This window comes from Drosophila grimshawi, unplaced genomic scaffold (assembly GCF_018153295.1).
Source record: "Drosophila grimshawi isolate 15287-2541.00 unplaced genomic scaffold, ASM1815329v1 contig_311, whole genome shotgun sequence".
NCBI lineage: Eukaryota > Metazoa > Arthropoda > Insecta > Diptera > Drosophilidae > Drosophila > Drosophila grimshawi.
Genome location: NW_025063098.1, coordinates 14,778,697 through 14,796,764, shown reverse-complemented (window position 1 = coordinate 14,796,764; position 18,068 = coordinate 14,778,697). Strand labels below are relative to the sequence as shown.

Here is an 18,068-nt window from a genome sequence, read left to right as displayed (position 1 = left end):
AATAACAATAAAAAAAAAAAAAATGTATAACAAAATTAAACTTTTGTTTCTCTTGGGATACAGGGGAGTCAATGAATCGGCTAGATAGATTTTTAAGTTATCATTGACTTTGTGCATTGACCCACTATATTTACGGTCTAAATTCCTAAAGGCAGATTGATAATGTAAGTCCATGTTATCACAACGCACCATGCTCTTCGAAAATCTATAAAGATTTGTCCAAGCCAAGCCATAACTCGGCTATTTCCTTAAGGATGCCGAATGGGCACATTTTCAGCATACATTAAAAATTACTTCCGATTGGCATTGAAGGATTTCCAGGATTCAACAGCATATTTGACAAAAATAACGATAAGGGCGCTAAACTACTCTCAATGTGACCAGAGATGAGCAACGGATAAAATACAAACTGCTTGAGATTGGGTATAACGAAAAATTATTTTATTAGTGAAAATACTATAATTAAGTTGTTCTGTTATAGCAACTGTTTCTGTTGTCGTTGCTGCTTGAAATATGAAATATTTGATTATTTGTTCCGCTTAAAAACTAGTCTTACATATTTTTTGGTTGAATATTTGATATTGAGTTTTATGTAATAGAAAACAAATTTCCAAATTATAATTAAGTAAAATCGAGAAACTGAGAAATTAAACAGCCTTCTTTGGCATTAGGAAATTAATATTGTTTCAAAACAAAAGAGTCGAATACTTTATATACTTAAGTTGATGTATATTAGTTATATTACATTATATTTTAGAGGTCATAGGAGCGATCATTATTTCCCTGCTTTTCACTACTTTCATCAAATTGAAGAAAGAATTCATTATTTTGAATGTCCATACTACTACTTATATCATTAATATTCACATTTGCGCAATCATCAGTTTGCATTGGTGAGAAATTATTTTCAATAAAAATTTCGGTGTCGTTGATGCTTTTCTTAACGCCTTCGATTTGTTTGCCATTGCCCAAATGCTCATCTGAAACGCTTTCATTCAATTCGAAAGTATCACTAAAGTTCAGATTCCTATTTGAATCAGTTTGAAATTCCATGGACAAGTCCAATTTTGGTAAAATTTGCACATACTGAACAATGGCACGCTCAGTAAAATTCTTAGCGGATGTTTCTGATTTTTGTTCTTGTTCCAAACTAGATGAGTCATCGTCAACCCGAATTGGCGATGGCAGTGGAGCAAAATGCACTTGCTTTTGTGGATTTGAATCGCTGACATCCTCCAGCGGTTGATTATTAACCACCACTATAGATTGCAACGGCGCCGCATCCTCACCGATCATGTCAGCAATTGGATTGCTGTCAAGCATAACTTCTGCATCTTCAACCATCTGCTCAGCAATGGGATAGTTTTCCAGAAAATCGCGGGCCGATTGCAAATGAAGAGTGAGTGCAACATTGCTCGGCTTGTTGTTGTTGTTGCTGCTACTACTCATTTGACGCAGCTCAGGTAACGCCTCAAACTGAATATGTGTGTGTGAGAGTCGATGGAATCAAATCAAATCAAATTCAATTGTTCTGCTTACCTCAGCGAGCTGTTTGCTTAGCTGAACCAATGCGATAATCTTTTGGTTGCGCTGCTGCGTCACTCTTTCGATTTTAATGCGCCACTGGCGATTGGATTCCTCCGATTCCAATTGGATTCCCGCATATTTCTCTTGGGACTTTTGCAAGGCACGTTGCCATTTGCGAAACTCTTGCACTACACAGCGTAAAAATGTATGGCATGTTTACGTTAAATATGGTGGATTTTTTTTTTGTCATACAATTTTAGTTTCAATTACCAACTGAGCGGTTTTCCATTGTCGCCTTGTACTCGAGATCGGCTGTCTGGCTCTCCTCGATGCGTTTGAGTGTGTCCTGGACTTCGATCTGTTTGCGCAGCACCCCATAGTGTAGCATATTCATCATCCTATCGTCTTTCAGCAGGTGGGACATTTCCAGCACCTGATCGAAGGTCACCATCAGCAGTCTCTCAATTTCGACTGTTTGTTGTTGTGCCTCCTGCTTAACCTTGTCCGCTTCACACAGCACCATCAAATCCAGTTCCAAATTGTTCCTGTCCTTCTGCGCCTCTAAACACATACATACATATAAACCGTTAGTCATTGTTTTTTTCTTCTTCTTTCTGTTTTTCTATGCGGCATGCACAAACATGCATAACGGTTAGCATACGAATTTTGATGACGCTGAGCTCCTCCTTCCTTTTCACCGCATTCTCGAATTGAGCCCAAACTTTGCGCACTCCTTCATTGGATGCGCACATATTTGCTATGAAGCTGTGCACACGCGAAAAATTCTCATTCGACATTTCAGTTCGTCCTAGATTTTTTTAAATTTCGAACGCAAGCGTTTTTAATAACTCAACTCAACTCAAGCCGCAGAGATGCTTTTTCGATAGTTTCACTCTATTGATATCTTTTATCGAAAAGTGCCAATAAATTTAAAATGGGATGCACTCAAAAAATTTAAGCACTAAAATTATAAACAATCAATTTTATCAACAGCGGGAGCAGCAGCGACGCGATCAGGAGCGAGCAGCTAAGGCTCGGGAGCGTTAGCGCCAGGGCGAGCTGGAGGCCAAGCGTGTCGAACGCATTCTATCGGGGACCCGTGCACCTTATATACTGAGTCCAGTACCCGAAACTGGACCGCCACGCACCATATCCGATCGCGAGCGGGATGCGCAAGTTGAATAAATTATGTTATACACTTATATTATACAATGCAATCTAGGAATATAGGAATTTCTAGCTGCCAATCAATCAATTTAAAACAATGAATCTAAATGTTTTTTTTATAAGCTTAAATCTATCTAGCAATCAATCAATTTCCATCAATCCATATTATATTCGATTCAAAAATTAACTTAAAATTGGTAAGCTTTTCAAACTACAAATCGTTATGAATGCAACCAAATATGTTGAAATCAATCAATCTATTAATAAATCCAAATCACTCAACCATTCAAGCAAACAAAGTGTATCAGTAGTTCCATCAAAATCAATTTGCTTATCAACATGTATCAATTCCTTTTTGTTCAATCATTCTGTTTATTAATTTTAATCACGAAAAGCAATCAAGATATGAATATGATTAAATTCGATTGATATACATCAATTTAATCCGTTTCTTTGCTTGCAGCTACTATCGCCAGGCATATGGCAAGATACCCGATGGTGCGCCTGGTCAGTTCAACGCAGAGCCTGAACCTACAGCAATAGCAAAAGAGTCTTACAAAGATAAAATTTTGACAGCTAGCTTTTACGATAGTTACCAACGATTATGGACCGCCGCCGCATTTGCGACCCGCTTTCATACCCTACAGGATGTGGGATGCTACATAGGCCATATTGCCGAGGTAGCCGCCGCTGCTGCGGAACGTGCCAAGCAATCACCCATTATCAATGTTTCTTGTGTGTTTGCCGTTGGCGGCGGCAGTGGTGACGGTGGCAGCAACAGCAGCAGTACGCGAAAATATACCCACGAGCTGATCATGCAGCAACAGCAGCAGACACCTGTCGGTGTTGGCGCCAATCCCATGCACTATTTTCTATTTCCTATCTGGACCTGGATCCGTTGTTGGAGTACCACAAACATGCTCATCAGTATGTATGTGACCCGAACGGTCAAAACGGGCCGAACTCATTTTTCACTATAATTATTCTAAATTGGTTTTGTGAACGTATCAATGTTATTATTATTGTCGCCCAGTTAACGAAGCGAAAACACTAGTCGAAAGAATTCCCAGTGCTAGAAAATGCTGACTGAGCAGTGTTGAGCAGCACGGCACTTCGAGCGTTGCCAGACGCTGGCACAATATACAGAATTCGTTGAGCTTTCCGCTCAGCAGTTTGCGTGTTTATACTGGTTAAAATAAAAAAAAATAAACTTAAATATTCAGTAGTACACGCCGGCACGCTCGCAGAGAGAGTTCCCGTTGCGCTGAAAGCATAAATTCCTTGAGCTTTCGTTGAGTGCCACACGCTGATGACAAAGCGCCGAAAATCATACGAAAACAAAAAAAACATAGGATTTCATTGTATATTGTCAGACATACCGACATATGCATTTTAAAGTTGTAAATTAACAGAAAGAGAATAAGTGTAAAGTGAACAAGTCAATTAAAACAAATTATGTGAGTTTCATGACCAATAAATGAACATCTAAAATATATATAGATATATGCATACATTGATAGTACGATATACGAGGCTTAAGTGTGCGTCAATCAATTTAATTTATAACGGGGCATCTGCTGCTCACTGATATACATACATACGTTCATCAAAAATTACGTAAAATTGTACCCAATGTTTGAACAGCAAAAATGCTGAAATTCTGATAATCAGTATATCGAGCTTCTTACCTGCCAAACCAGATCAGATATAATAAGCCGAACACAGCGCACACAACAACAAAAATCTTGATAAATCAACAAATGTCTCGCTGAAGTCGTTCGACTCGGTCTTTTTTTCAGGCAGTAACAGCAATCGATAATGTGCAATATCTTGATAAGAACAATGTATACTTATACATATTTTGAGATGTGTGGCCTTTAATCTAAATCACTTTATAATGTTATAACAATTTATTCTTGCCAGCACTTTGGCCTTCTTCAATATTCAGCATATTTCGGCTGTTAAAGATAACCATGTCGAGAGAGAGTCGACTGCCCAATACTCTACTGCTAGTGTAAAAATCAGTCGAATAAAGTTGATTATGCCACTAATGAGTTCCAATAAATGTGAATGGCAATATTGCTTATCTGCCGCCCACTGCGGTAATGGCGTCATTGAATTCCCCTTAACTGTTCAGATCGAATTAAATAAAATACTTTAACTATATAAGCGCCTTTTTTTCGTTGGTTCAATTAACACTTTAATGCTAAATTGCTAAAATTCATTCAGTGTAGTATATATACTAATGTAAGTCAGCAAATATGGCTTCGCGTGCATTCACACATAATGCATGCGTTCCAATTTGATAAGGTTGCTAATCTCTGACAATGCTTCGCACCCGCTTTCGCTGTATATCAGTAAACCTTGGCAGTTCCACTGATATCGCGCTTTTAATATGTGTAGACAAGACCAAAGCCAAAGACCGCATATCAATTATAGAAAGCACAAAGCAAATACAGGCGCTTATCTTAAGTAAAGGATAGATATTGAAAGCGCCTAGCATCTGTTGAATGTATGAGAATTTATATTTGAAGTGCCGACAAGCGAAATTTTAATTCGTCAGTTTAAATTTAAGCAATTAACTTTTAACTAAGTATAATTAATTTTGTCAGTTTTACTCTGTTTCCTTTCTAATTCATATTTATTGATTTTAGCAACATGTCAGCAGTAAGTCAACCTCAAAATTATGAACCTCCTCTGCCACAGCCCCAGCAGCAGCAGTTTGCGTAAGTAATTACTGAAATTACTGTTTACATATCATTGTAAACACCAAATAAACGAATGATAATAATAAAAATTTATACACTGGTCCGAGTGCAATTAGTAACAAGTTTTCTACATACATAAATAAATAAATAAATATCTATATATATGTATATATATATATATATATAGATATATATATATATATATAGATATATATATATATATATAGATATTTATTTATGTATATATATATATATATAAAATTAAATTAAATTTGTAATTTATTACTGTGAAACAGATCAGTCATTGCACCCATCTAATCTGGCGCTGTTCTATTGTTTTTTTTTTTATTTATTGGGCCAAAGCAAATGACATAATCTTGTATAGTGCAGTCCTTATTAGTTTATTCATTCGCAAGTTTTCTGTTTTTATTTTCCAACTAAAAATAGGTACTATCAGCATATAGCTGAGACAATCTTATGCTATGCTGGCAAGCTACCAACTATTTTTTCATATTCATCTACAATATAAAAGCGTACAAAATGCTTGCGTTTACCTTTTGTTTTGTTATTTGTTTATTTAAGTACAAAAAGAAAGTGAGGCAGTCACACCGATTATCGATTAACGATTTATCGATATGCGGCAGCGCTGCTTTTCCAATGTCAAGGTCGCCTGCCTGGGAACTGTCTGTTTTTGTTGTTGTTGGACATACGAAATGAATGCAAAGGTTAACGCAGTGCAAATATTTGACAATTAGCCAACAAAGAAAGACACACGCTATTTAAATGAATAAGTACTTATATATTTTTTTTCTTTCTTTTTTTATAGTTTGCTCCCAAAGATCATTAATGGCGGCATTGCTGGCATTATTGGCGTGACATGTGTCTTTCCATTGGATTTGGTAAAGACTCGTTTGCAGAACCAGCAAATCGGACCCAATGGCGAACGTATGTACAACAGCATGTAAGTACAACTGCCGAACGATCATTCCGATCTCCTTATGAGTCCTCATTAATGCCTAACTCTAGGTTCGACTGCTTCCGCAAGACTTATCGGGCGGAGGGTTACTTTGGCATGTATCGCGGCTCTGGCGTCAATATCCTCTTGATCACCCCCGAGAAGGCCATCAAATTGACGGCGAACGATTACTTCCGACACAAGCTGACCACCAAAGATGGTAAACTGCCCATGAGCAGCCAAATGTTGGCTGGCGGTTTGGCTGGCGCTTTTCAAATTATTGTGACCACGCCCATGGAATTGCTGAAAATTCAAATGCAGGATGCTGGACGTGTGGCCGCTGCTGCCAAACTGGCTGGCAAAACCATGGAAAAGGTTTCGGCCACCCAGTTGGCTACGCAGCTAATCAAGGAGAAGGGCATCTTTGGCCTATACAAGGGCATCGGTGCAACGGGTCTGCGTGATGTTACATTTTCAGTTATTTACTTTCCATTGTTTGCCACGCTCAATGATCTGGGTCCGCGACGCAAGGATGGCTCCGGCGAAGCGGTCTTTTGGTATGCACTTAGCCTTAACCCTAATCCTTAACTAACTAACCGGTTTATTTGTATGCCTTAGGTGCTCCTTCTTGGCCGGCTTGGCGGCTGGTTCAACGGCCGCGCTGGCGGTCAATCCATTCGATGTGGTCAAAACGCGCTTGCAGGCCATCAAGAAGGCTGATGGCGAAAAGGAGTTTAAGGGCATTTCCGATTGCATTACGTAAGTATACATATATACATACATTGTAACTTGCAATGATTAATGTTCTGTTTTATATTCGATAGAAAAACCCTGAAGCATGAAGGACCCACAGCGTTCTTCAAGGGCGGTCTTTGCCGTATGATTGTGATTGCACCACTGTTTGGTATTGCCCAAACCGTATACTATTTGGGCGTTGCCGAGGGCCTGCTGGGCGTGCAGAAGAAGTAAATGAAAATTTAGGAAATTTATCCAGAAGCATTTTATGCGTTTCCTCTATGAATGTTAAATGTGTATGAATTGTTGTTATTGCTGTTAAAGATGTCCAATATCCATGTAAAAAGTGAATAGCTCGCCATAGAATTATGCAGTTTATTATTATTATTTCAATTCATCAATATGGGCGATTATACAAACAATTATAGGCAAAAGAACTTCAACCACAAAGACAATAAGATACTGAATGTCAATGCTATTATAACTAATTAAGTCTTTATTTTTGACGATACATATCTGTTCAGCTGCATAGAGCATCTCCAACTGTTACAATTTGTACGTTCTTTTGCCCATATGAATAGACATTTCTAGTGAAAGTTGCATTTTTGCTTGTTTTAGCTTTACTTTCGATATTAGTATGCGCGAATAAATATTATATATACATATGATATATATACATACATATAAAAATTGATTTTTTGCTTGCTTTAGCTTTATTTTAACATCAGTAGGCATACAAAAAGCATATATCTAATTTTAAAAAACGGTTATAAACACCTTTACAGCAGTTAAATGTGTACACAGACTTTTATTCAAATTGCAAGTGTATAGAATCTTGAGAAAATCGAAATCGGTTGTGTTAAAATGGCAGCTGCAAAAAAACCTGACACCTTTGCGTAAGTTTTTGGTCAGATGAATCGCATCAATTGTTTAATTGGCCAATTGAGTACTGCCAACAGTGTGTTACCCCGAGTGATAAACGGTGGAATTGCGGGCGTTATTGGCGTGACATGTGTGTTCCCATTGGATTTGGTGAAGACACGTCTCCAAAATCAACAGATTGGTCCCAATGGCGAACGCATGTACACCAGCATGTGAGTCCAACAATCAATCATGTTCATTCTGATCGAATCTCCTTAATCTCCTCATTACTCCTCTATTCAGGTTTGATTGCTTCCGCAAAACCTACGCGGCTGAGGGATACTTTGGCATGTATCGCGGCTCGGCCGTAAACATTTTACTGATTACCCCAGAGAAGGGCATTAAATTGGCTGCCAACGACTATTTCCGTTACCATCTGGCCACGCCGGAGGGCAAGTTAACATTGCTGAGGCAGTGTTTGGCTGGCGGACTGGCAGGTGCATTCCAAATTATTGTGACCACGCCCATGGAGCTGCTAAAGATTCAATTGCAGGATGCCGGTCGTGTAAGTGGCAGTAAGGATTTACGGAAGGTGACCGCATGGTCTATCACCAAACAGCTGGTTAAAGACAATGGCATCCTTGGTTTATACAAAGGTGTACGGGCGACTGGTGCTCGCGACATCACCTTCTCCGTCATCTACTTTCCACTGTTTGCCTCGTTGAATGACAGTGGACCCCGGAAATCGGGCAACTCCGGCGAAGCCGTCTTCTGGTGGTCCCTCGTTTCTGGTTTGTTGTCGGGCATGACAGCTTCTTTTACGGTTACGCCTTTGGATGTGATTAAAACCCGTTTGCAGGCCATTAAAAAGGCGGATGGCGAGAAGGAGTTCAATGGCATCGCCGATTGCATTGGGTGCGTTTCCAACATCATCATTGTATTTGTATTTGTCTTTCAATTTGATATTTGAAATAACTGCCAAATAACTTCCACTAGCAAAACATTGAAGTACGAGGGACCCAAGGCCCTTTTCAAGGGCGGCTTATGCCGAATGATTGTAATAGCTCCACTCTTTGGAATTGCTCAGATGGTCTACTTCCTGGGCATTGGTGAGCGAATTCTGGGTATTGAGCAAAAGAAATCTGTTTAATGTTTGTGGTACAAAATTGTCGGCCTTTTTTAATTATAGTAATACATTTTTTGGATTCTACTTTATTAGATTTATAAAAAACCTTGAAAAATGTAAAATTGCATTGGGTTTGGTTTTTAAAAATCGCTGAAAAACAAACATCATTAATTTGCATACTGAGTTTGAATAATTGGTTTTGAGGGAGAAACCTAAACTCCCCAGTTTCCAGATTCGTTTAATTTGGGCTAATATAATTGACTTTTATTTCGAAATCTTTGTTGCCTAAGTTAGTAATAGAAACAAACTGACATAAGTTATCTGAACCAAAAGGCTTATCATGGTTCATCTCCGATGATTACAGTAACTATATAATCTTAAATATACAGCAACATACAAAAATACTTGCTTTTGACCGTTGAAATTTTCTGTTAATTAACAACAAAAATCAGCTTTAGTTATTGAGTACAATAGGTTTTTAAAACGTTTATTTGTATGCTAAAGTCAATTGATAAGTAAATTTTAATGATCAATCCGAAAACTGGATAGCTCTACGTATATCAGCCCGCCTCTCATATCACATTCTATACAAAATCTATACTTTCTACCAACATTATCTTAGACTACGTCTGCAGGTTGGGTGCTGGGCGTGGGTCCAGCATCTGCGGCCAAGTCCATGTATCGAATGCGTTGCCAGCGAGCCAAGGCGGCGCGATACCATTGCAGAAAGATGGCCTGTCGGAACAACATGATGCCCATTTGCAGTATTATGAGACCCATAAGTGTGACCAAATTCAAAATCTCCCACTCGGCAAAGAGAACAAACGCCCAGATGAGATAGACACGTATTCCATCGGCGAGCAGACGATTGCCGCTGGATGAGAACTTTGCAATGGACATTCCGATACAATTGTAAATAGCACAAGAGCAGGTGAAGCCGACAAGTGCAAGGATTAACCAGGTGTTGTTGCATAGCTGCGGAATAATATCTCCCAGATCATCAAAGACACCGCGTGAGCTCTCATTGAAGGGCGTAACGCAGGGCACAAAGTTTAGACAAGATGCTGCCACTATGGTGATAACAATGCCAAAGATGCCCTGCCAACCAGCCGCCTGAATGGGCTTCAAGTCCGATGCCTTCAAGTGCTTCTCCTCGTACACATACTGTAGACCGTGCAGCACTTCGGCAACGATGATCAACAGATCGCCAGTGAGAATGGTATTGTGATCCTTATGCGGCAGAGTTTGATTATCATATTCCACGCGCTGCACATCCAATGCCAAGATGTCAACGATGCCGCACGTCATGGTGAAGATGGCTAACCAGTGGCGGGTGGTCAGCGTTTGGTTCAAGTACATCGTGCTAAACAGGCCCACAAAGATGAGTGCAACGCCTGCAAAAAAATGAGCTCGAATGTTCAGCAAATTGAACACTCAACGGGCGCAGATGATTAACGAACCTCGCAACATTTGAAAGCTGGTGGCATACGTCAAATACAGGCCGGTGAATAGCAGAATGGATGCCACGCTGCGCAGCAGAGATGGCAGCAACATGCTAAACGCCTGGAACTCAGTGCTGCCGCGTATCAAAATGTGATCCTCCTCACTGTCAAAGTGCTGAAGATATAATACATACATATTTATATATATATATATACTTATATTTATCATATTTTATTTTGCACTTACGCCGCGTCGCGACATCAGCGCATGGATCAATTTGTAAACTGCAAAGCATAGGAATTCGCCAAGGAACATGAGCAACGTCAAGAAGACGGGATGCTGAAAGCGATGCAGTTTTCCATCGCTGCCCTGCACCAACTGCATGTTCATCCATCTTTCATTGATATAGTGCCATTGTCATTAGCTTATCTTTAATTTACGCAGTTTCTGTGACTTTTTAAAGTTACTTACTTGATCACTAAAACATTCAGGGTTCCACTCAATACGAAGAGCAGTGTAATAAATACACGATGATCCATTTTGCTGCCTTAACTAAGCGTCAGCATTAGTGTCTAATTTTAATTTAATTTAATTTTATTGACGTTCTTTGTGTAATTTTAGATGCGCAATGATAAAAAAAAACCCCCAACCGATGATTTGCAATCGATTAGAGTCGTTCTTAAGTGCAATTCGGGCAACAAGACAAATTGTACATTAAATTACACTTTATATTTATCGGCTTAAAATGCAAAAATCCCGACTATCGAACAAATCGCAGTCTGAAAAGTTTAGCTTTCTAGGAAAAATTGCAAATTTAATTGTAAATTTCTACAGGCCAAAGCTTGCCAGACCATCTGGTTCTTAATGGCGTTGCCAGAAATTTCCAAATATAAGCTCAGCTGTTTTGTTTACTTTGCAGCAACGTATTTTGGGGCAACTCTAAATGCGCGCCCATATTGTAAATTGAAAATCATTTATTAAATATACGTTTTGGGTGTTCTGTTTTATTAAAAGCAAACTTAAAAAATATCACAGGATATAGATATTAAAAAGAGCATTCAAGTCAATATAGAATTCGAGTCGTTTGCCTTTAGACCGTCTGTGTTGCATTCTGTGCGTTTTTCCTGCGAAACAAATGGTTAATAAAATTTAAGTTTAATAAGATAAGTAAAAAAAGGGTTTCATAACAATCAACAAATAATACAACAAAAAGCGTGTGGTGCAGTCTCACCTGTAGTGTTTTCTTTTCTTTTTTTTAAAGTGTGTTTATGTTTTTTTTGTATTGTTTGTGGTGGTCGAAAGTGTTTGGAGTTTAGAGCTCATCCCTTTGGTGAGCCAGCGGCAGAGTCACCTCCTCAACCGTGCCCAGTCGAATGGTTTCATTTGGTTTTGAGAACTTTGGTATGTATTCTACTGTATCACTGTTGCTAAACACCGAGTTGTGTAGATTATCCATTGGTGCCGCGGGATCGGGACTTGTGAGGGTTATTTTTGATTTGGTCGCCACTCTGTGGAATGCGGAATGTATGCGTGGATCGCATGTAGGTTATGTTGGAGTTCAGTGTTCTGTGTGCTTCTTGTTTTTGGTTTTTGCTTGTGGTGGTTAGTAAGGCTCTACTTAAGGGTTTAGGTTTAGAACGAGATTTTAAGTTGAAATTTGAATTTGTACCTTAAGTACACAGCTATTGGAAGTGAATATAGTTGAAGAACTTAATGTGTAGTCATAGGGGAAAAGTTCTATTGACGCTGGCGGGTTCCACCGCGTGCTCCGCGCAATTTTTGTGGATTTCTATGTTCAGAACACATCCGTGTTTTGTATTTATATATACATACATATGTATTTGTTCATATATATTCATTTTCGAGTAATTACGCTTGCGGCTTTTATCTTACCTGTCCCTGGCCTGCATGCTGGCCTCCACATCCAGGCTGCGTGGCTGACGGAAATCGCATTCCAGCGAGAAGGCCGAATCACCAGGCGTGATTAGCTCCGGATCGTTCTGGATGACGACAATGTTCGAATAGAGATCGCCATCCTTCAGCGTTTGGCACTGATCCAACTGGAAGTTCATCTCCAATGTGCGAAGTCCTTGATTCGTATTCGGTTTCATGAAGCATGGCGCCGATTGCTTATAGAAACTTCCCCGGGTGTACATCACACCCGTAAATGGTTTCTCCGTCTCCAGCACCACATTCATCGAATTCGCACCACATTTCAGATTAACCTTTTGTATGCCTTGATCGCTGCCCTCGATTTTAAAGGTGTCCGAAAGGTCTTGTTCCCAGATTTCTGCAACGATTGGCGAAACATTAATTTAAAACATTACTCAAGGAAAACGGGCTTCTAAAACAATTTCATGATTTGATTGCAAATATTTTTAATAAACATGCAACTTAGTCAATTCATTTTGTTTTGAAAAATAATTTTAGATTTTTTTTAGTATCTCCTAAATTTTGTAGCATATTTTAATGGCATTAAGTCTTTCCCTTAAGCCACAGTCATTTTTGTCTGAATAATAAAAATAATATCCAATTGACTTCTTAAACCTTTAATTAAAAATTAATTTTTTCACCTTTTTCAATGAATAAAAGCTAAAGTTTTACTTCTAATCTAACGGATATTCAATTAAAGTAACAAATATAGTTTGAGTTTTAGGAACGTATTTTTTTACTGAACTTTATGTTTCTCATCCAGTTTTCTTTTTAGAAAATTGCTCTGTGTCTTGCCACCTAGATGTGTATAAATAAATGAGTTTTTATCTGTGACCAACGAGCCACAACACAGAAGTTTTAGCGACCTTAAGCTCATCAGTATTTACTGTTTTTTGTGTTCTACGCCGGCTACGAGTACATTTAAACCGGTTTCTTATGTTTTGGTCCGCATAGAACTGCCCCAACTTGCCATTGAAAATTTCTCCACTCCCTGCATGATTCACAGCGTTCTTTTTAGATGCGTGTCGATAACCTACCTTGTTGTTGTTGTTGCTTTTTGTTACCAGCTGCGTAGACGGCTAGCAACATGTTCCAGCCCAACAAAAGCAAAAGCATATTCTGTAGCCTGAACATTATTGCACTTGACCACAACTTTTGTTATTTAATACAAAATTGGTTAACGACTTGAAGCGCGAAACACGTCCCAACGATTCAAAGCTGAAAGCAAAACTGACGCTTTGACAGCGACGGCACAGCGCATATAAATCCCAAAGCTCGACTTGGGCTGCAGTCGTCGAGAGAGGGAGAGTGAATACAGAGAGAGAGACAGAGAGCGAGTGAATGGAAGAGCGCGTGCGCAACTGAGAATCTGGTCAATCAGCTGGAGCGCAGACACCGTTCGTCCGTTGCATTGATAAGATTAAATTTATTAACAGCCACCAAGCAACATGCATATCTAAACTAGTGAGTGCGAGCAAAACGGAAGATGTTTAAAGCACAAGGCACAAAATTGTTGCGAGGCAAAAAACGCGCAAAGAGCAGTTTAAGGAAAACAAAATGTGGCTTCAGCTTCAGCTTCAGCCACGGCATTTCCGCTATTCATGCGCATTTTTGTTGTGCATTCATTTCGCATTGCACTTTTGCTTGTTGTTATTTTTGTTGCCGCTGTTGCAGTTGCAGTTGCGAGTATTCATTATTCAAAATGTTATTAAACTTCCCAGTTTTCCACACCGCCGCTGTGCGCTTCGACGATTCTCCCTGCAATTTATGCGGCTTGTTTGGATTTTGTTTTTGTTTTATTATTATTTTTTATGTGTATATTACAAATAGATATTACAAACAATTGCGTTAATTAAGGCTTAATTAGTGAATTAGCTGAGTGCCACGCTGGTGACCATGGCGGCGAAAGGTGGAAGTTGCACATTTGGTCTCCTTTAGCCAATCAACAAAAAAAGCACTTTACAGAGCTTTGGAAATTACTTAGTTGGACATTTGAGATTTGTCATAAATTGTACACAATTTATATGGCATTATATTATCATCCGGTTATGCAACAATAAACATATATGTACGAGTATATAAGCATAAGTTTATTTCTGACTTCTGATAAGGGTTATCGATAAATAACAATTACTGCTAATGTATTGTATTATTATTAAATTAGTCAGCAATCGACGAAAAAATCCCCAATAATAAAACTTAAAGCTTGTTCAAAAGTCAATAAAAAACGGTATCTGTTTATTTAATTAAATCATATAAAATGTTTTATTTGAAATGTTGATTTGTAGATTAATTAAGACACATTTCAATTGATTGATTTAAAAATGTTCATAATAGTTTGCGTTTATGAATATTTGATTTTTTTCTTTTCGTGTGAATAATTGACAGGGATTGCTATCGCCTCTATACGGCGGCCCTGTCTCTTTCCATGGCGGCCCTGTATCTTTCCACTTCGATACCCTCCCAGTGTGAAGGCTTCACCAAGATGCTGAAAATATGGAAAAATGTTAGATCCGCGAAATTGGAAAAGCATTGTAAAGATGCAAATTGATAAAAAAGCGCAAGTGAACAATTGCAGTAATCAACTCATAAATCTATAGATATGTGAAGCTAAAACAAGTTGAACAACATGCAACAGAGAGTGAGACGGAGAGAGAGAGAAAGAGAGTGTTTGGCTGCCTACTGCACCGATGGCCAAGTTTGACAATATCTCTATGCACATAAAAGACAATATAATGGAACCGGACTCCGATTGGGAGACTGGGATTGTGAATTGAATGTCTGTCTCCGACTCTCTGTCTCTGTGTGTCTCTATCTGTGTGTCTGGAAATGGAGTCGGATATGATGCAACAGTAACATTGTATCCGAGTTGCACAATTTCGGTCAACTTCCGAGATCGAGTGCGAATGCAACTTGACCGCCACTCACTTATCTTTGAGATGCTGCAACACTTCCTGCTCCCGTTCATTGAGGCCGTTGCGAATTGCATCCAAATTCATTTGGAGCACCTGCCTCGTCTGCATGCCAACCAGAAAGGTGCTCACATCATCCAGCTGCATCGTGTACCACATTGCAAGCTTGCCTAGTTCCACGCCACGCTCCTTGCAGTAGTTTGAAGCTTGAAGAGCCGATATCTTCTGCTTCTCGGTGGCCGGATGCCAGGACTGTGGTCCTTCGTTTGTGAGCAGACCCATGCCATGGGCAGCGGCACAAATGATGCCCAGTTTCTGGGATTTCAAGAAGTCCAAATACTCGAGTAGAGTGTTGTCAGTCAGCGTGTAACGGGAATACGAAAGCACCACCTGTAAAATTAAACATTTTAAATAATATTTGATTAAAATATGTTCTGAAAAATATCTTATGTTTTACAGATATTTCTTTTTAAATTACGAAATATATTTAGTGTAAAGGGTTCAATTTTGAAATATTCTTTTCAAAACTCAGAATAATAAAATAATTGTATTCCAATAGGAAGAAATCTTTCGTAACTTTAAAAATGTTTGTCCTCCTTAACAGTACAAAAAATAATTTAATAATAATATAATGTAACAATATAAATTATTATTGTTGGTGCTTCTTCGTTTCTCTGATCTATGTATATGGATACAAATCGATTTCTGATAGCCACAAATGTCGCAATTTTAAAAGTACATATGATCTTCGAATTATTCATAATATTATTTGATGTATTATTGATCAACTGTCAAAACTTAATCAAGATCGGATAAGAAATACACAAGTTATAGTACTCATATTGATCGCATTACACTCGAGCACTTTTTGTGCGCATGAATATGCGCGTGCATGTGTGAGAATGGGATAGCATGATAATAGAAGCGAGCGTAAATGTGTGTGTGTGTTTCTGTGTATTCTCCAGCGCACCAAATCTACAACTGCACACATACATACATATGTATGCAAATGCAAGCCGCTGATTTCAGTTAAGTATATGCAGATGTATGTATGTACGTGTGCCCTTCAGCATATGTGTGGGTAATATGAACTGAGAGTAATTTCACAGCTGATTGGCGTTGAATGTGCAAAAGCTTTTGAAATATATATATGTAACAGCTGGTTGTGCAGTTCAACTCACTCGACTACAGTTTTTGCACGTTTTTTTCAGGTGGAACTTTTGTTTTGCGAGAGATGAGCTTACATTTTTTTTTTTTTTCCACAGAGTGTACTCACATGGAATCTGCCGTTGGCACGTGAAATGCATTCCTTGAGCACCGAAACAGGATAAGCGGATAGGCCTATATGCCGGGCCTTGCCCTCTTTGACCAGCTGCTCCAGCGCGGGCAGCGTCTCATTAAGCACAATGTCCAAGTTGGGGGCGAATTCAATGTCATGGATCTGGATGACATCCACGTAGCTCAGGCCAAGCAGCTTCAGACTCAGGCTGACGCTCTCGATAACCTTTTTCGCACTGAAGTCAAACATGTTATCGTAGTCCTGGTGATAGCGTCCAACCTTAGTAGCTATATAGTACGCAGATCGGGGCACATCCTGCAGCGCCTTGCCGAGCACCGACTCCGAATGACCTTGGCCATACCAGGGCGCCGTATCGATGTAGTTGATGCCAGACTTGAGCGCCTCGTTCACGGTTCGAATTGCCTCCTTCTCCATAAAGCTGCATCAGCATAACACAAAAAATACAAAACTGTTTTTCATTTAATTTATCATTTATTGCAAGCACACCTGTAGTTGGAACAGAACACTCCTGCACCAAACGCGAGCTTCGAAATTTCCAGACCCGTTTTTCCGAAAAGGCGGTATTCCATGCGCTTCACTTGCTCCTCATCGTGGAAGCCCTTCACGAAGGTGGCTGGCAATCTTCCAGACATTATATTGTTTTTTTCTTCTTTTATTTTATTTGTATTTATAAATTGTGTTTTATTTTTTCAATTTCAGTTTAGCAAGCACAAAGATTCAATTTTATTTCATGTATTTTTACGTGTCGATAAAATTAATTTCACAACCGACACGAATCGCTTCTAGTTGCCAAGAGCTCATGAAACATACTGAACGAGAAACGTTGACTTTTCGTTTCACTTGACGAGAACTCCCAAACACTTGTGTGTGTGTGTGCGAAGTGTTTGCCCATTTATTGCAAATGCAAACGCCGGCAATAAAAGAGAATGTCTCGCATAGCATGTTAAATGCATAGCATGAAAAGAGCATATAACTATTTATAAAACATTATGTTCATTTTCTTTTGTATACTTTTATATAATTTTTAAAACGCAAAACTTGAAACTTCACTAATTAGATTATTCTCAGGGAGTCTACTACACGCGGTATCAGCTTATCAGCACTTCTGTTTTTTAATACCCTTAGGTACATTTCTCTTTACTAAAGATTTAATATTCTTAGGTACTCTTAACTTTAATGAAGAGTACGCCAGTTTGACAAAAAGGGAAATTTCTGATCATTTTTGGTTTTGCTTAATTGCATTAAGAATGTTTATATACATAATTTTTTCTTGGTGCAGCAGCTGAAATTGAGCTGATCTCGAAGCAATTCCAACATGTATATAAATATATACAGACGATATCGATGATATAAAACATGTTTAAAGACACTGTGAGAAAAAAAGATGGAGAAATAATGGATA

General features: G+C 38.8%; 7 protein-coding genes across 10 annotated transcripts; 3 read left to right on the top strand and 4 right to left on the bottom strand.

Moving 5' to 3' along the window:
- Positions 1 to 665: 665 nt before the first annotated feature.
- Positions 666 to 2,550, bottom strand: LOC6567759. The gene is made up of 4 exons (XM_001994185.3): positions 2,189 to 2,550; positions 1,798 to 2,088; positions 1,540 to 1,715; positions 666 to 1,476 (listed from the first exon to the last, which is right to left on the bottom strand). The coding sequence occupies exons 1-4, from the start codon at positions 2,322 to 2,324 to the stop codon at positions 754 to 756; spliced, it is 1,326 nt and encodes a 441-aa protein (XP_001994221.1). The 5' UTR covers positions 2,325 to 2,550; the 3' UTR covers positions 666 to 753.
- LOC122322486 lies at positions 2,526 to 3,884 on the top strand. Its single transcript, XM_043214813.1, has 2 exons — positions 2,526 to 2,703; positions 3,158 to 3,884. The coding sequence occupies exons 1-2, from the start codon at positions 2,696 to 2,698 to the stop codon at positions 3,672 to 3,674; spliced, it is 525 nt and encodes a 174-aa protein (XP_043070748.1). The 5' UTR covers positions 2,526 to 2,695; the 3' UTR covers positions 3,675 to 3,884.
- Positions 3,885 to 3,923: 39 nt separating this feature from the next.
- Positions 3,924 to 7,782, top strand: LOC6567760 (mitochondrial glutamate carrier 1). The gene is made up of 6 exons (XM_001994186.3): positions 3,924 to 4,151; positions 5,349 to 5,420; positions 6,229 to 6,363; positions 6,429 to 6,914; positions 6,976 to 7,116; positions 7,182 to 7,782. The coding sequence occupies exons 2-6, from the start codon at positions 5,353 to 5,355 to the stop codon at positions 7,324 to 7,326; spliced, it is 975 nt and encodes a 324-aa protein (XP_001994222.1). The 5' UTR covers positions 3,924 to 4,151; positions 5,349 to 5,352; the 3' UTR covers positions 7,327 to 7,782.
- Positions 7,783 to 7,866: 84 nt separating this feature from the next.
- On the top strand, positions 7,867 to 9,142 carry LOC6567761 (mitochondrial glutamate carrier 1). Of its 2 annotated transcripts, XM_032740111.2 has the most exons (4): positions 7,867 to 7,988; positions 8,052 to 8,186; positions 8,257 to 8,868; positions 8,950 to 9,142. In XM_032740111.2, the coding sequence occupies exons 1-4, from the start codon at positions 7,957 to 7,959 to the stop codon at positions 9,101 to 9,103; spliced, it is 933 nt and encodes a 310-aa protein (XP_032596002.1). In that variant the 5' UTR covers positions 7,867 to 7,956; the 3' UTR covers positions 9,104 to 9,142. The 2 variants fall into 2 exon arrangements, with proteins under 2 accessions (XP_032596002.1, XP_001994223.1); XM_001994187.3 differs by lacking the exon at positions 7,867 to 7,988 and having other exon boundaries at positions 7,996 to 8,186.
- Positions 9,143 to 9,537: 395 nt separating this feature from the next.
- Positions 9,538 to 11,388, bottom strand: LOC6567762 (solute carrier family 35 member F6). The gene is made up of 4 exons (XM_001994188.3): positions 10,994 to 11,388; positions 10,769 to 10,916; positions 10,540 to 10,696; positions 9,538 to 10,473 (listed from the first exon to the last, which is right to left on the bottom strand). Exons 1-4 carry the CDS (start codon positions 11,059 to 11,061, stop codon positions 9,698 to 9,700), a joined length of 1,149 nt encoding a protein of 382 aa, XP_001994224.1. The 5' UTR covers positions 11,062 to 11,388; the 3' UTR covers positions 9,538 to 9,697.
- A 118-nt stretch (positions 11,389 to 11,506) lies between these two features.
- On the bottom strand, positions 11,507 to 13,628 carry LOC6567763. 3 transcript variants are annotated; one of them, XM_032740021.2, is made up of 4 exons: positions 13,492 to 13,627; positions 12,416 to 12,812; positions 12,192 to 12,311; positions 11,507 to 11,646 (listed from the first exon to the last, which is right to left on the bottom strand). In XM_032740021.2, exons 1-3 carry the CDS (start codon positions 13,586 to 13,588, stop codon positions 12,260 to 12,262), a joined length of 546 nt encoding a protein of 181 aa, XP_032595912.1. In that variant the 5' UTR covers positions 13,589 to 13,627; the 3' UTR covers positions 11,507 to 11,646; positions 12,192 to 12,259. The 3 variants fall into 3 exon arrangements, with proteins under 3 accessions (XP_032595912.1, XP_001994225.1, XP_032595913.1); XM_001994189.3 differs by lacking the exon at positions 12,192 to 12,311 and adding an exon at positions 11,754 to 12,030 and having other exon boundaries at positions 13,492 to 13,624; XM_032740022.2 differs by lacking the exon at positions 11,507 to 11,646 and having other exon boundaries at positions 12,191 to 12,311; positions 13,492 to 13,628.
- A 1,063-nt stretch (positions 13,629 to 14,691) lies between these two features.
- On the bottom strand, positions 14,692 to 17,528 carry LOC6567764 (L-galactose dehydrogenase). The gene is made up of 4 exons (XM_001994190.3): positions 17,153 to 17,528; positions 16,643 to 17,084; positions 15,383 to 15,756; positions 14,692 to 14,942 (listed from the first exon to the last, which is right to left on the bottom strand). Exons 1-4 carry the CDS (start codon positions 17,296 to 17,298, stop codon positions 14,858 to 14,860), a joined length of 1,047 nt encoding a protein of 348 aa, XP_001994226.1. The 5' UTR covers positions 17,299 to 17,528; the 3' UTR covers positions 14,692 to 14,857.
- Between the last annotated feature and the right edge of the window lie 540 nt (positions 17,529 to 18,068).